The 16822-nt window shown below is 33.5% G+C and overlaps 4 protein-coding genes across 13 annotated transcripts in view; 1 reads left to right on the forward strand and 3 right to left on the reverse strand.

The window, feature by feature from the left end:
• Window positions 1-4075: 4075 nt before the first annotated feature.
• Window positions 4076-6057, reverse strand: LOC18032175. 2 transcript variants are annotated; one of them, XM_024183208.1, is made up of 3 exons: window positions 5564-6057; window positions 5096-5187; window positions 4076-4355 (listed from the first exon to the last, which is right to left on the reverse strand). In XM_024183208.1, exons 1-3 carry the CDS (start codon window positions 5781-5783, stop codon window positions 4344-4346), a joined length of 324 nt encoding a protein of 107 aa, XP_024038976.1. In that variant the 5' UTR covers window positions 5784-6057; the 3' UTR covers window positions 4076-4343. The 2 variants fall into 2 exon arrangements, with proteins under 2 accessions (XP_024038976.1, XP_006421887.1); XM_006421824.2 differs by having other exon boundaries at window positions 4076-4367; window positions 5564-6056.
• Window positions 6058-10386: 4329 nt separating this feature from the next.
• LOC18033448 lies at window positions 10387-12004 on the forward strand. Of its 2 annotated transcripts, none has more exons than XR_002904256.1 (2): window positions 10387-10879; window positions 11495-11698. XR_002904256.1 is itself a non-coding variant. In XM_024178952.1 (2 exons), exons 1-2 carry the CDS (start codon window positions 10668-10670, stop codon window positions 11983-11985), a joined length of 609 nt encoding a protein of 202 aa, XP_024034720.1. In that variant the 5' UTR covers window positions 10387-10667; the 3' UTR covers window positions 11986-12004. The 2 variants fall into 2 exon arrangements, 1 of the variants encoding a protein (XP_024034720.1); XM_024178952.1 differs by having other exon boundaries at window positions 10387-10785; window positions 11495-12004.
• On the reverse strand, window positions 11783-13276 carry LOC18031406 (3-hexulose-6-phosphate isomerase). Its single transcript, XM_006421826.2, has one exon. The coding sequence runs from the start codon at window positions 13121-13123 to the stop codon at window positions 12509-12511; it is 615 nt and encodes a 204-aa protein (XP_006421889.1). The 5' UTR covers window positions 13124-13276; the 3' UTR covers window positions 11783-12508.
• Window positions 13277-13368: 92 nt separating this feature from the next.
• Window positions 13369-16822, reverse strand: part of LOC18031291 (protein phosphatase inhibitor 2) — a 4380-nt gene continuing 926 nt past the window's right edge. For 6 of the 8 annotated variants that reach the window (XM_024178955.1, XM_024178963.1, XM_024178959.1 and 3 more), the window contains 4 exons: window positions 16307-16371; window positions 14953-15065; window positions 14458-14640; window positions 13697-14098 (listed from right to left, as the gene is read on the reverse strand). In XM_024178955.1, coding sequence (XP_024034723.1) covers window positions 13848-14098; window positions 14458-14640; window positions 14953-15065; window positions 16307-16311 — 552 coding nt within the window. In that variant the 5' untranslated portion in view covers window positions 16312-16371 and the 3' untranslated portion in view covers window positions 13697-13847. Of the gene's footprint in view, window positions 13673-13696; window positions 14099-14457; window positions 14641-14952; window positions 15066-16306; window positions 16372-16822 lie in introns of those variants that run through there. The other 2 variants (XR_002904259.1, XM_006421827.2) reach the window with 2 other exon arrangements.

Genomic DNA, 16822 nt, shown 5'->3' on the forward strand with positions numbered 1-16822 from the left:
AATAGACCACCAACCACCACAAACATCATCACAACAATACACAATCACAACACAACACAAGAACAATATAAAGCATGTGTTTGAAATTGCTAACCTAGGGTTTTTGAACTTCAACTGTTATCTTGGAGATTTTGATTGCTATTATACGTGATTTTGGTGGAATTAGTGTTGCTGAACGGGATTCTGGTGAGATTGCCGCCGATGATGGTCTCTGATTTGGCTCTCTATGGTGCTTCCGTTTGGTGAGAAGTGTAGGTGAGTTCAAGCTTTGGTGAGCTTTGGGTGAGATTGCAAGGGTATTATGGTCCAAAAGTTTGTTATTTGGCTAATATTGATAGAAATAAGTTAGTGGGGTTAAAAGTGAGAAATGCAAAATTTTAAAGGCTAATTTGTAAAATTTCCCAAAAAAATACATATGATTATTAAAAAGCAAATTTGACCATTTTGAAAACTCTTGTAAACGTAATCCAGGTAGATAAAAATATATTCTGAAGAATTGATCTAATTGGCTGCGTTGATTGCCGGGACAGAACTATCTTGTCCCCGTGGCAATTTATTTGGCAGTCCCTAATATTTCTGTAAATAATAAAAACTATAAGTTTCAAAAGTTTTACATAATGAGCCCCAACTAAAATATAATAATTTTAAAATTCTAAAAAAATTATTTGACATTTTCTTCAGTAATCGCTATTGTCCTCTGTAAATAATAAAAACTATAAGTTTCAATAATTTCATATAATGAGCAGCAATTATAATATATTTTAAAATTTTTTAAAAAAATTATTCTCTGTCTTCTTATTAATCATTTTGTCCGACCTTAAATCTTAATTTATTCAATATCAAACATATAACAATTTCAAAATATCAAATAATAAAGAGTCTTCTTATCACATAAATTAAATTAATAGTTTTCTAATCACATAAATTAGATTAATTTCTTAAATACAAAAGCTTAGAAAAATGATGCTTCCCTTCTCTTATTCGTTTTATGTTTTTTTTTTCCTTTACCACTATAATAAAAAAGGAATTGTATCTTGCTTCATATACAAAACCTAAATAATTAGGGTTTCCTGAATGCGGCCAAAGGTGGTAGAATAAGCCTATTTTATTAAAATTTAATCCCAATATAGTGTTTTCGCATGAATAAGTAAACTAGAAATAATACAACTTGAACTTACCAAATTATCACGTGCCATGAAGGGACCCCCAGGATAAACTTTTTAGACTAAATTTTAATCTTATGTTAACAACACAAAATAAAAGGGTTACGTTAGAAGCCCTAAAAATTAGTTAATCTTAATTTTTTTCAAAGGTAATTCCCCCGTAATCTATTAATTTAAGTTATTATTCATTCTTTACAATTTTAAATTTAAGTAATAGAATAAATATTATACAATTTATTTGTTTTCACATTAAATAAATAATTGAGATAATATTTTCTAAATATTACATCAGCTTCATAAATGTGATAATGTATAAGTAATTTTTCATAATTTCAAATTTACATATATAAATTTATTATTTTGAAAATATTATTTATAAACTCTGTAATGAAATTTAATATTTATTTATTTTATATTTTAATATTATTAAAATTTATATAAAACTTTGTCCAATCTTATGTTACAATAAACACAAGACAACATTATTATAACCCAATCTAGTTCAATCACCAAACATGAGATAGTACTAAATATAATTTAATTTCATCACATCCCATTCAATCATATCCTATCCTGCGTATCAAATAGGCCCTTAATATACTTTTCCCAATATCTCACAACCAAAATATTTTCATTTCTCATGCGAATATTATACAAATTAAAATATAGGCACCATAAATGATAAAAATGATTGTCGATTAAATACATCATGAAGGACAAAAGCTAAATTTTAATTATATTTAGAGAGCGTTTGGAGCAACTGCGTTGTGGTGCTTTATTTTAAGGGATATACCCCCAGAATAAAGCATGGGGTGCAGCTGCCCCAAACGGACCTTTAGAGTTGTCACATGAATCTAATTAGAATAAATAACTCGTTTCACTCTCTTGAATTTATAATTCGTGTTAAAAAGATTTGAATAAGATTGTCAAATCATCTCAAAAACACATATAATGTGTTAATACTTAAGTAAATATAAGCTTGAAAATGGCGCCCCAAGTAATGGTATCTAAGCTTGTCCAATAATCACCACCTACGTATAAATTATACACATATGAAAACTACATATGAGTTAAAATATCAAAAAATGAAGGATCCTTAATTATGGGTGAGCTATCCATTCAGTTTGGTGCCCCACACATTAATGGGTTTTAGTAAAGAGTTCATCGAATAATATCTTCATAAATATCTACCATTAAACTTATGCGTCTGCGTATATGACTCCAATTCATTTTGATGAACGGTAGAAAGAAAAAAAAAAAACATGAAACTTTACATTGCTACAGAATTTATCCATGTTTTTTTTTTTACCATTAACAGTAATAATACGAGAGAAATATTCTCCTTGGATATAGAATCAACCATTTCTCAAAATCTCATTAGGAATCAATAACTTTTGACCACATGATCCGGTCACTTCATATTGCTGATATTTAAATGATATCACTTAGTAGTTTACGCGATTTACAAATATCCTTCATTTTCTTTTCTCCCCATTCTGCCCACTTACCCCGACGGTATTTGCATGCAGTAGTCACATGCATTGCTGCTATCTAGGAGATATTAAAAGGGCAATTGGGTCAGCAAAATTTGTATGGTAAGATATATTAAGCTGTCAGCTCCTATCATTAAAGTCTAAAAGATAAGGTTTGGCAAAGAGATCAAGACTGAAATATGATATCCATCTATCTTTATCTGCAATATTCCAAAGCCATACTCTTTTCGCCATCCAACCTTTGCGATCTTTTAATATACAGAACTTGTAAAATATCTTCAATGAACGAATAAGCAGCTGGCAAAAGCATGTTCATATAGCCTATAAATCAAGAATTGTGTTTTAATCATAATCACATGGGATGCCAGCTAATTACACAAAGCAACTGCTTTATGTCATTTACATGCGTAACATGCTCACGCAAGGCCTTGTCTAAAGGTCATATTTTTTTATTTTTTTATCTGAAATTTAAATAAATTTAAATTTGTTGAAATCTGAATAGGTTTGTATATAAATATCTTAATGACATGTTTATTTTTTTTTTTAGACGTCTAAATATAAATGTTAAGTTTTTTATTTTGGGAATAAAAAATATCTAAAATTTGGTATTTTGACATTTATGTCCTTTGTAGGTAGGACATATGATTGTTATAGATTTCGTTAGTTAAATAATTAGAAATTATAGTTGAAAAAAACAATTACAAAGTACATATCCAAAATATTTATGTTCGTGGGTATCAACTAGTTTTATTGGTAAAATCTATTGTTTTGAAAATAAGAGGTTTGGAATTTAAACCCCACCCACATAGGTAAGGAGGGAATTGAATTGAAAAATATTATTCTCCTAACAATTTATTCAACATTTATATAACATATGTACATTAGTTAACATATATAATGTTAATGATACTATTTGCCTGTACATGTATATTACCTATATTTTGTTTGGTCATATAACCAAAAATGAAATCAATGAATCATTTATCTTAAAATAATATAAAAATGATAACCATTGCTCAAAATACAAAAAAAAAAAAATTATAAATTTTATTATGATTGTTAAATTGTTTAAAAGATAAAAAATGTGAGAGGAATTATAGCTATTCTGCCATGATAAGGCAAACGGCTACAACCTGCTAAGAGTATTGTCTTCAACCCATACGTAAATTGATCAAATGTACGCGTAAGAACTGATGATGTTGGTGTTGTAGTGTAAAATAATATATCTGTCAGGAGCAGTTTTGAGAGTAAAAAATTATTTTTTATTCAGACTTTTTTCTATTAAGATAAAAATCAGTAATTTTAACTTGTTTCATTTAGAGATAAATGCCTTATAATCAGACATAATTTTTATAAAAAAAAAAAAACAATTAAAACTCTTAAAATGCCTGATAAAAAAGTAAACTTAAAAACTTCTAATAAAAAACAAACAAGCTCCAAATCATTTAATGGATATCAACTTTTGAGTACATAGTCATGCTAATTAATTAGCAAATTTCACTGCAAAATACGTACACTACATTACCAGATCAACTACACCAAACTTAAAAGAAAAAAAAAAAAAGGAAAACAAAAAGAATGATAATAAATTTATTACATGATTAAAAACCCTAATACAAAGAAGAATCTTCATCTCATTCGGCAGGTGGACGCAGCAGGAGGGTCACTTTCGTCTTTATAACCTCTTCTACTTTTCAATCTGCGGGACCACCTGTATATATAAGTCTTCAGTGTTTTCATAAATATATCCAGAGTCAACAAAAGTAGAAAATGATAAAATTAAATTTTTTTAAAAAAGTCATCTTTACCATGCAACGAATTTAATGTTACGCCACCCCCTTTCAAAATTTTTTAATGACTGTTTCAATTATCACATACATTATATATAACCCAAAAATTAAAAAAAAAATGATGAGAAAGTAATTGAGTTTATAACAAGAAACTTGTAAAATTTAATAAAAAAAAATTTTGTGACAGTATCATTTGGACCCCTCGTATGATAGATCGTGCCGGGGAAATAATTGTACTTTTTTTTAATGCTAAATAGAGAGAAAGCTGAGAGAAAATCGGGAGAAGTAGTGAAGAAAAGGATAGAGAGAGAGAGAAAGTTGAGAGACATAGTGAAGAAAATGATAGAGAGAGAATGAGTGAGTAGAGAGAGAAGATAAATTCCTGCGGATATATATATATATTTTTTAACAATATACATATATATTTGAATTCTATCGAGAGTTTAGATGCATATATTTTTAGTACACTTAAAACATTGATTGAACAAAAACTTGAAATCAAGATCAGAGGGTAAAAATCAAGCTACAAGTATTTGTAAAGGGTGACCACATTTGCCTTAATGCGGCCTTTGATCCTCACCCAAGAATGCATTCCATAGTAATTGTGTATTTTACGGCAAATTAAATTTATGATATTTGTGTATCAAACCTGATCTTCTGATGAAGTGTAGGGCCGATTTGAGCGTCTTCTTCTAGTCAGTCTCTTGTCAGCTCTGCTGTCCATTCCAGTTTTATTACCAGCTGCCCATAACCAAAAATCTAAAATGAGAATAATGTAATAATAATATAAAATGACTAAGAAAAAAAAAAGAGAGAGTTAAAAAGATAACAATAAAGCGAATGAAGACACAAAAAAGAACAATAAAAAAAGGGGTTACATGGCACACAAATATCTTGAGGCATATTCGTGATTTTTCACGTTCAGTAGGTCCTGTTTGGACGGCAAGTTTACTTACCGGTTTCAGGTTTAAGTTGATTTCAATGTTCAGGTATTTGACCAAAAGAATGTTTTATGTAAATTAAAGGTCTAAAACAATGCAAGTATTTGATACCTGAAGAGCGCGAAATAAACTCGCAACCCATCGAATGAATGATTCAATATAATATATTATGATACCTGAAGAGCGCGAGGTGGTGGCTTGCTTTTTGGTTGGGTGAGTATTCAAATCTAGGGTTGAGTCAGAGGTATCAGGCAAGTAACGGTCGAGACGGGGAAGACGACGCTTGTTGTCAAGCATTTTATGAACAAACGCGGCCTCCATTGCGTTCAAGTAGTGCAAGTGCTTCTCGTTCGTCCACGGCCCCGAAAAGCTGCTGCTTCTATTTGCTGTGTCCATTAATATCAAATATTAATATCAATATTAATATTGTTTCGCAGGGGGGATATTACCACCTTGTTTGGGGTCTGGTCTGGTTATTCGCCTGAAAACTGCTTTTACTTTTTGTTTGGAAGTGCTTTTGAAGCAAATAAAAATAGCTTTGGTCTTTGTTGGATTGATGATCTATGTTGGTGGTTCGATCGAGGACTTTATATACACAGAGGTTTCCCCCCAGAGAGCTCGTGGTTGGCAACTTGGCTTCTCTTTCTTTCTTTTTATTTTATTTTATTTTATTTTTTTATTTAGAATGGCTTCTCTTTCTTTAAGTTCTGCCAAAGTACTTGAGAGGAGAGAGTTTGAACCATACTCGCTTCATTCATTTTTTTTAATTATTTAATTTTAAATAATATTTTACCGAGAATAAAGAAAAAAAGATACTCATTATATAGTTTCGAGTTCTGTATTTTTGACATTTATAAATGCTGTCCTGCAATTGGAATTTTATTAATAGTTATTCCACTTTGTAAGTTCCATAACAGCGAATGAATTTAGATTTAATATATTATTGAGAGTTGAGTTAGACCTTTTAAAAAATTTATGTCATGTGGTGATAATTTAATTTTATACACACGCGTGTTTATTCAATAATCATTAATAACAACTTTATATTTTTTTAAAATATAATTTTCGATATTCATAAAGTGTAAATTGATCATGATGATACAAGTTTATAGATAAAGATAATAACTAATCAGAGTCATAAATGTTTTCTAAAAAAAAATATTTTCTATAAAACTATAAACTTGAATGAAAATATTATTAGTTGAATGATCGTCTTACAAAATAATAATAAAAAAATTAAATGTGTCATGTATTGTTTTCTTTTTTACGATAATATTACTCAAATAATAAAAGATTCAAAATTATCATTTTACGTTATAAAAATTTTAAATAAATTTAAGTATTGAATGCAATTAATTATTTTTTGTATTTTAATACGTACATCAATAGAAACCGACTCTTTATTTGTAATATTGGATATTATCAAATGAAAATATGCTGGAAAAATTAAAAAAAATAAGTATATTTAATAATGATGGGCTGTTTTAACTTATCTTTTTACTTAAAATTTTAATAAATTTTTGCAATTCTCAATATTGATAATTTGGTACGACAGTGCAAGTGACACGTGGGAGTGGCAAGCAAGCGTTGGCCCCATATGCACTTTTATAATCTGAAAGAACTATTCGCGTAGCCTTAAAGCGAGTAGGAAAATTTAAACGTACGCGCGCGGGTAGATTTCTGGTGAAAAGAAAGTGAAAATATCTCCGGCACCAATCGAGAACTGGAAGATATTTTTGTGGTATATTCATTTATTATATTATATAATTAAAACAAAATAACCGAAAAAGGAAAAGTAAAAATATTTTTTTAAAAAAAAATCTTGAGGGGGGTTTGATCCCGAGTGATGAGATGCTGACCGCTATCTAGATTCCGGATGTGAGATGCCGCTGGGTTTTGATTTTTTTTTATTTTTCTCTGTTGGCGTTTCGTAATGACCTTCTTATCCTTATCCATTGCGAGGGAATGTTACAGATGTAATCTTTCTAGTGGCTATAATCATAAGAGGTCAAAATAAATAAATAAATAAATAAAAAGGACCAATGCATGCAAATTTTTATCTGAAAGCTGGATGTCGATTTTGCACTTTGTTAGCCCGACTTTCCTTCATTCCAGCCCCTCTTGCAGGGCAGAGCTAGTATAAGGCTAGAGGGTGCCGTGGCTCCCGTAGAAATTTAAAAAATATTAATTTTTTTTTTAAAGTGAAAAATTAGTGTAAAATATTTATATTAACCCCTGTAGAATTATAATTTTACATATATAACAACAAAAAAATTAAAATTTTAAATTTGACCCCCGTAGAATTTTTCCCCTAACTCCGCCCATGCCCTCTTGGCAGGTAAATTGATTACTCAAAACACTCTAAAATAGGAATGGGTAAAAATGTCCAAACAGAAATAAAATGCGTTTTGGTTCGAGGATTACAAGTTTAAGATCATCTCATTCAAATACAACAATTGGTGGTTTGGGTTGTTTAAACTTTCTTGAATCAATCGAGTTTGGTTCGAATAACACCAAGAAGTAAGTAAGCATTGTATCCAAATTCTTTTATTACCACTTTGGGGATGTCGAAACTTTCATCAAAAGGAAGTAATTATCTTGCGGGTGGTATGTCTTTTGTCCGTTAAACTTGACTAATGTTAAGGAGTAACGAGATGTTACAAAAGTTGATAATTAGTAAAAGCGTAAACATTATAGGACCTGTTCATGTAGGTTACAGTCACGAATTAGGATGTTCTTTAGATCATCTAAAGTCTTACGAACTTTTAGAGTAACGACATTTCCACTATTTTGGGCGTGTAACTGTAACTTTTAGGAGAAGAACAATTGTGGAGATGATAAAAAACTCCAGGTCGGTCCTATCCATTCTTCCTGGTTTTGGTCCAGTCCTCTCGCATGAGCGTCTGGACAAGGGTTTAGTAAAAAAAGTTCGGGCCAGACCCAAACCCTATATTTTTTTAAAAAAAAATTATGAATCAGAATAATAAATTTAAATTTGAAACATAAAAATAGAAAGCTTGAATCCTTAATTTATATATTAATAATGAATCAAAATATTTAAAATTATAATATTAAAATCTCTTTTAAGTATTAATTAATTAAGAGAGTCCGTGAATTAGAGAATTCAGTACAAAAATTTAAATCTATAAAATTTTGTTTGCTTTATTTTCTTTAGTTATTATTTTATTTTTGAAATATTTATTTTCTTTAATTCATTGTTGATTATAACAACTGATTATTATTAACTCATTTCGAGTTTACAACAATTTTAAATTTTTTTTAAAAACAAGCAAATGCTCAAGCTTGGCCCAAGCCCAGCCCAAGCCCGCAATTGGCCCAACTCAAGCCCAACCCTTACACTTTTACTTTAATGGACTTGGGCATGGGCTTGAAAAAGCCTATTCCAACCTTAATTGATACCCTAAATAATGTACAAAGTAGTGCACATATAAAAACAGTCATTGCTAAAATATTGTTGTAAAATGATACTTGCAAATTGTTTTATGCACAAAATATTATTTTCCCTAGTTTTTATTGATTTTGCGCCCCATTTCTATTAGTAATAGTACTGCTGATGCCAAAATTTTGAACATGCGACCACAAAAATTTGATAAACATTCATGATTTTATATTGTTGTGAGGAACACATTAAAATACATATAAAAATTTATACAACTCAAATTATACTCCACATTAAGAATACAAATAATTTAGTAAGAGAAATACATAAAGAGAATAATGAAAGATGAGGTTAAGATCTTCACCAGACAACAAGTCAACCTCAAAATCAAGTGACAGTGCCTATAAAACAAACACAATTAGAGTTGCTAGTGGTGTTCAATGATGAAATAATCTAACGCTCAAGTTTGAGAGAGTGAAATTTAGAAAGGAAAAAGAGATAGGAAGACAAAAGATTGTCCATCCCTTTACCTTCAACTTCTCCTCTATTTATAGGCAAATGGAGAAAGAAGAGTTATACCCACTTAGTACGCGCATCATTTAGGCACTGGTTTCTTCTTCCACGTACACACATCATTAGGGCATTATATGTTTGATTAATTAAATAACCACGCTTACTTGCTCTTTAGTGGCACATCAACTAGTCACTTTACTCTTGTTTCAAGACCTCGATCCCACGCCAACTAACATTACACCCTATTTGCCAAACACTGACTCTAGATCTAATGACTTGCATTTAGCTTAGAAACGAATGTTGATAGGCATTTAATGTGGGTAATCGAAATGCTTCTTTAGTCATATGTCAAGATGAAATCTCATATTTGTAATGACGAAGTAGTGCCGAGATGACACCTTTGTATAACTAGGTGGATTGCTCTTAATGCATTGGTGCTGAGTTGACACCTTTATGGCAATTAGGTGGCCCCAACAAAGTGTGTTGCACTTACGCTTAGTGTTGAAGTGACATATTTGTGGCAACAAGGCAGTGCTAAGGTGACATCTTCGTGGCAATAAAGTGACGGTAACAATGTGTATTGCTCATACGCTTGGTGTCAAGGCGATACCTTCTTGGTAAATGACAGTGCCAATAAGGTGTGTTTCTCCTAATGCAGTGGTACTAAGATGACATCTTCGTGGGAAGGAGGCAACGCTAATAAGGTAAGTTGCTCCTACAATTGGTGTCGAGGTGACACTTCATGACAACAAAGTGACACCAACAAGACACGTTGCTCTTACGTTTGGTGCCAAGGTGACACATTCGTGGCAACAAAACAATGCCAACGAGGTGCTTTGCTCTTACGCTTGATGCGAAGGTGACATTTTTGAGGCAACAAGGCGGCGCCAACAAAGCGTGTTATTTCTACACTTGGTACCGAGGTAACACTTTTGTGGGTAAAGAGGTGATGCGAACAAGACACTTTGCTTCTACGCTTGGTGCCGAGGTGACACCTTTATGACAACGAGGTAGTGCTATAAATCAAGTGGCTTTACTCCTACTCTTGGTGTCAAGATGACACCTTACTTAAATTAGAGGTGGGCAGAATTGAACTGAAACCCAAAAATATCAGTTCTGTTTATTTTTTCGATTTCATATTGGTATTTTTTAAGTTGAAAAACGAAATAAATAAATATCGAAGCAAACTGAATGGTTCGATTTAGTTTTCGGATCAAAAGTTATAAAACCCAAACCAAACTGATATCAATTGCATTTATTTATAAATGCGCATGCACGCATACACACACTGACAAGTGCTAGCTGAATCGCAATTCAGTTCACATAACTGAACCCTAACTCCCTAAGTTCCTAACTTTTGCTGGTTGATGCGGTGCTGCCAAGTGCCAATTGCCGAATCTTCACTGCCACAAACTCGCAGTGTCGCTGCCAATCATGACCTTTGCTTCACCACAACTACTGCGACCATGACCTTTGTTCGTTCAGGTTTGACATCCATCTTATTATCTCCAGTCTACTATTGTTGTCACTGCCACTACCGCTGGCCTTGCCCCTACCGTTTCCAATTTGTTGCTACCAGGTAATCTAACTTGCTTTCTTGTGTTAATATGTGTGTGTGTTGCTTGGAATTAGTTTTCTTTTCCTTTAAAAACTAAAATTGAATCGAAAAAACTGAAACCGAACATAATCGAACTCTCGATTCTAGTATGGTTTTTATTTTCCTTAAAAATCAATAAGTTTTTTGTTTTGAATTTGTGACCCGAACCGAATTAAAAATTTCGGTTTATCCTGATATCGAACTGAATCGATGCCCATCCCTAACTTAAATTTTGTAGGACAATCCTCTTTCTTGATGACGATTTGAAGATATTGTATTACATACCTAGACATCTGCCCTTTCTCAATGCATTTCTTTGAACAAAGACTCCGTTTTTTCCTCTTTCCCTTTTCGAATGGTAAATATTTCTCAGTACATGGAGTGTAAATCAAACCCATGTTTGAATTGAAATTGATAACCTATCTTAGAGTTATATTTATTTACCATCACTCTATTTTGTTTTGCTAAGTGTCAACAAGTACAAGATAAAGATTTAACTACTATTATATTTTCATTTATTAATTTTCAATCATTTTTCTCGTGAAAAGCTAAAATCATGAATGGATTCTGATCCAAAATTATTATATGCATTTGCAGTTGAAAAATCAATTATTAGAAAACGTTATGTGCACTTGACTGAAGAGATGATGAAACAAAACCCAAATATAAGCACCTACATGGCTTCTTCGCCCAACAAGCGTCAGGATATAGTGCCTGAAGAAGTACCAAAACCAGGTGCAAAAGTAGCGTCAGCAGCTATCAAAGAGTGGGGGTCAGCCCAAATCAAAGACGACACACCTTGTATTCTGTACAACCTCATGTGTACAGATGCCCGGCGCAGATTATCAGCTAACCAACCTCCTCGATCTCTCACCGTCTGTGATGTTATACCTTCAGGGCTGCTATTGAGGCGGCACTGTGCTGAGGCCCGAGAGGCTGAGAGTTGCCAAGGACATTGCTATAAACAATGCAGGCTCCTGTGTGCTTGCCGTCTGATGCGATATCACAGCAGCCATCACATTCCAGACAAGCAATTTTTTAATTTTTTTTTTGAATTCTCCAGACTAGCAATTTTGGTGATGGCGTAACCGCATATAAGTGCTACAGATGTTGGTGCTGACCACGATTTGTCAATTGAAAGTCCAATAATTCAGATTGTTTGTGCCAAGCAGAGCACAAACGCTAACTCAGTACATGCAATTAAAGGACTCTTAAGGGATCGAAGTGGGCTTGTTTATCACAACTACAACTCATATTATATAATACCATATCTCATATTTATAAATCATACTATTATCAAAGACTAGTTAAAAGACTGCTTCCATCCAATTATACATTATAATTAAGAAATTAATTACCCCACAATACGTACGTTTGTGGGGGAGAGCAGCAGCCCTGACCACCCGCCAAAGGCAGAGTGGCCTCACAGGGTTAGTAAATCCAAAACAAACCATTATTCGTTCTTAATCCCGTTAATTAAAGAGGAAAGACATTACCATCGGAGTCTTTGAGTTTCAGAAACCAACAGAAGTGTACACAAAGGACAAGACTACTACACAACTATAGTTTGTTAAAGTTGGATAAGACATTTTTTTGCCACACATTCATTTTTCATTCAAGATTGGTATGGCGAGACCGAACAGCTTCAGGGCTCTGTCCCAAGGCCTCACCAAGCTTATACACCACCATCTCAAACAACACAAACATGGCTCCTTCATACACACTTCCCATCGGCATCAACGGCCTAGATTTCTCTTTCCCTTGTTCATCGTCATCATCCGCCATGGTCTGCGCTGGCACATAAGCCACAACACTAGCATGCTTCACGCTGGACCCGCTTTCTGGCTGAGCTGTCAGCAGCAACACTCTGGCGCCATACGATCGTGCCCTCGAGCATATGGCATCCACGGTGGAGAATCCTCCGGGCCCAGCGGAGGCGATAAGGAGGTCGTTAGAGGAGATTGGGGGAGTGGTCATGTCGAAAACCAAGTGGGTTGAGATTCCGAGGTGGGCTAAGCGCATGCAGAGTGCTTTTAGCATGAGACCCTCACGGCCAACTCCGTAGAGGAAAACGCTGCCCTTTTGGGTTGCTGTGTTGGTGAGCTCGGCCACCATGATATCTAACGGTGGTGGGTGTGGCGCTGTGGGTTTGGAGAAGATTGAGGCTATTTGGTTACAGATTTGAGAAGCTAGACTCGACATTGAAGACGAGTTTTCAGAGGCCATTGACACTAGACTCTTTCTGTCTTTGTGTTGGGCCGGTTGGCTTTCAGGGTTTAATTTATTATATAGAGATGTAAGGCTCTATCCACCACGCGTGGCTGATGTGTGAGATTGTGGAATGGTTGTGGAGTTACTGTTGACTTAATTGTGTTTTTTCTGAAACGTCAGAACAAAATGAAGCATACCACCCATTCAACAACAAACCCAACAAAGGATCCAGACTTTCAAAACTTATGCTCCAAGGGCTCTCTGGTGAAACAAGCAGCTATGATATAAATGACAAATTACATCAAAAACGACCATCCCATGCAATTTTGCCCACATCAGCCCGACACTAGGGAAGCTGAGGATAGTTAGCTCAGTGGTAGACCGTTTTCTTGGTGAAACAAACAATCATTAACATTATAAATGAGAAAATACATCATAAAGATCACCCCCCACAATTGAGCCCTCACCAGCATGAAACTCCCCGAACTAAGGCAGGTATTGCAGCCAAAACCTTGATGTTAACATTGTTTATTTGGTAAAGAACATGCACGCAGAGGCGGATGACTTGTCAAAAAAAAAAAAAAAACAGAATGAGAAAATGAAAAAACCATTTCCAAGCAAAGTACAAGAAACACAGAATGGGAGTCACGTACTTGTTTTGTACACATACAAAGAAACTACAGTAAGCACCATGTCAAAATAGTCAGCGTCACATCTTAAATTGGAATTGTCTGAGTTATTATGCTCCATTGGCTGGAGGTTCAGATTGGGGGGTGGCGGTGTCTCTCTCGATGTCTATACACTTCACACCAGCGCTTAAAGATGAAGATGAATCACATATCCCATCATTTGCCTTCCCATTACCATTATCTTCATCTTCTTCCTCAAGTACAGAGCCTTCACGCAGGAGTTCTTTCACTCTCAGAAACTCATCATAGTGTGCTTTTCTGTGCTCTCTAAAAGAAACAGAACCCCTATCCATTTCCGAATCTGAAACAACAAAAGAAAGGATCTGTCAACCACACCTCACAAACAAGAGTGGCTAATATAATTAAGGCATTACCCAACAAAGAATTAATTCAAAAACCAAACTAAAACTAGAAGCCAAATGCAACAATATCATCTTTATCTTCATTTAAGTAATTTCAGAAGATTAATCTCAAAATGCTTGTCTTTTAGCTTGTCCCTTCGTTTATTAACATAAAGGAGTTCCTTATTGTAAAATTACTTTCTCTCTCTCTCTCTAGACACACACACACACACAACACAGTCATCAAAAGCAATTACAAAAATGTTCAATATGCTGAAGAAAAAACTAAATTTAAATAGGAAAAACTAAAATGGAAAACCTTCATCTTCTTCTTCCATGGGATCTGCTTCGTCCTCAGAAGATGTCCAGCCAGATTTCCCTGTAGTTTTCCCACTTGAAGAAGCCACATCATTCAAAGCTGTCCTCAACTCTTCAGCATTCATACCATCAGCAATGGCGTCAACACACTGATCAAAGCTACCTTGTCTAGGAGAGGTATAATCTGTTATTGTTAAAAAATATCAAATGGCACTGGTCAGGAATATACCTCTTCATTGCTAAACAGCTCAAAAGGAGGGCTGACAATGTAATATCCCTTTATCTTTATCAAACACCCCAAATATTACCCAGCACCAGGTAATGGTAACAATAGTTTTAGCCCAACTTAGAAGTAACAACTCCACAATTCCAATTTCCATCCTAGTCAATAAGCATTTTAGCATATAGGCATCCACTAACTACGATAAAATATCTAAAAATACACATCGTTTGTATGGCTTCTGCAGAAGTGAAAACAAAATTGAGATCAACATACCATCATCATCAATCATTGGGTGATACGGTGTCTTGGGTTCAGTAATTTTCTGCCTTACAGGTTTATTTGCTTCAATTTCCCCAAGATTATCTTCATCCCACCTCACACGCCCCCTGTTAATCCAATAAACTTCAGACATTTGATTTTGCATAGTCTGATACGATGGTTAACCAAAAATAATATCTTACACAAGCAAACAGTGGGAAACCTTGTGGTGAGAGGAAGAAAGAATAAAAGCAACAGAAAACAAATTACCATCGTTTACTGACAGCTATTAAAACCTTTTTGCACTTAGCAAAATCTAATTTGAATGCAAGAATTTCACAACTTTTGAATTTGTCCGTGTGAGATGTCAAATTTTAAAAACAGAACAGTATAATGCCAAAGTTCAAAAGTAATGAGATTAAAGGACCAATTGGAAAAGGACAGGCAGGGGTTTGCAAAGTATTTATCTGAAACAATAGAAACGGTGGTCTTACCTCGAAAAGGAATATATATATATATAAAACGGTATAAGATATTCTAAAGGCCTTAAATAATTACAACATTAATTTTTCTGTAATACTAAAAAATTCCAATTGCGTAAGGTTCTGTTCGTTATAACTTTCCAAATAGAGTTTATTTAAGTAGAGCTTTTGTTAGTAGAGCCTTTACAATTAGAGATTTTACCCAAAAACTTTTAGTTGTTTGGTTATCAATGAGAGTTTTTATTACAAATTATAAAATTACTTCAATAGGCAAGTTTTTTAAAGTTGTGTTATGAAAAGAATGAAATAAGATTGTCAAATATGTAAATGATATTTAAGATATTTTAACATTTAAAAAAAGCTTTTCAATCTCTACTCCCAAAAGCTCAAAATTTCAGCTTTTGCTAGTAGAGGCAAAATAGCTTATTTAATCTTTAAAAGCTCTACTAAAAGACAGCCAAACAATAATAAAAATTTTGATAAGAGCTTATGGAATTAAATAAGTACTTATGACCATTAGATAAGCTATACCAAGCAGGCACTAAGCAAGCAAGGTTCTCTTTACATTAAATATACCAAAAATACCTAAACTAAGCCAACCATGTAATTCCCAATTTGCACAATTTCCCTCAAGACATCTTTATGATATCAAATCTTCACAACTTTGACCAGATTGCATATATAACTACTTTACTAAAAGACATGATGTGAAGTACAGGCATTGCAGCTAATGTATGATGATGGTCATCAAGGAACCCAACATAATGCATTAACTACAGTCATTCTCTTCAAATTGTAAAATACTAACAAAAATAGTCCGCATTCATCCTAAACCAAAAAATTTAAAAGAAAGGAAAATGTTATGTTAAAAAGTTTGCATAAATTACTTCATTTCACAAGACAAGTTATCTTCTTCAACACAGAGAGCAAGCCAGGCAATCACTCAATCGACCTGATATCAAGGAAAAAACAAACGAAAGCACTTGTTAAAATTTTGATGCCAAGTAAAAAGTACTTGCGCTATCTGGTAGAAGAGATATAAAACAATAGACTAACAAATTCTACATATCCATTAATATCACTGTTCTTGTAGGCCAGGGGACAAGATGACTAAATATGCATAGCTGCAATCCGTTTCCCAGCCAACAATATTGACGGGTTAAATGCTCTTTCTACAAGATTAGAATGATGAATAAGACTCTCTGAAATCCTAAATATGCATAGCTGCCATCGATTTCTCAACCAACAATATTGAAGGGTAAAATGCTCTTTCTAACACCCAAAAGAAACAGTTTCAGTCGATTAACATTATACAAGACAAGAGAAAAAATGAACTGAGCAAGCACATTTAAAAGTCATAATGGTGTAATGCTACTTCATACGCCAGAAAAGGGATCCATCCC

This window comes from Citrus clementina, unplaced genomic scaffold, assembly GCF_000493195.1.
Source record: "Citrus clementina cultivar Clemenules unplaced genomic scaffold, Citrus_clementina_v1.0 scaffold_9, whole genome shotgun sequence".
NCBI lineage: Eukaryota > Viridiplantae > Streptophyta > Magnoliopsida > Sapindales > Rutaceae > Citrus > Citrus x clementina.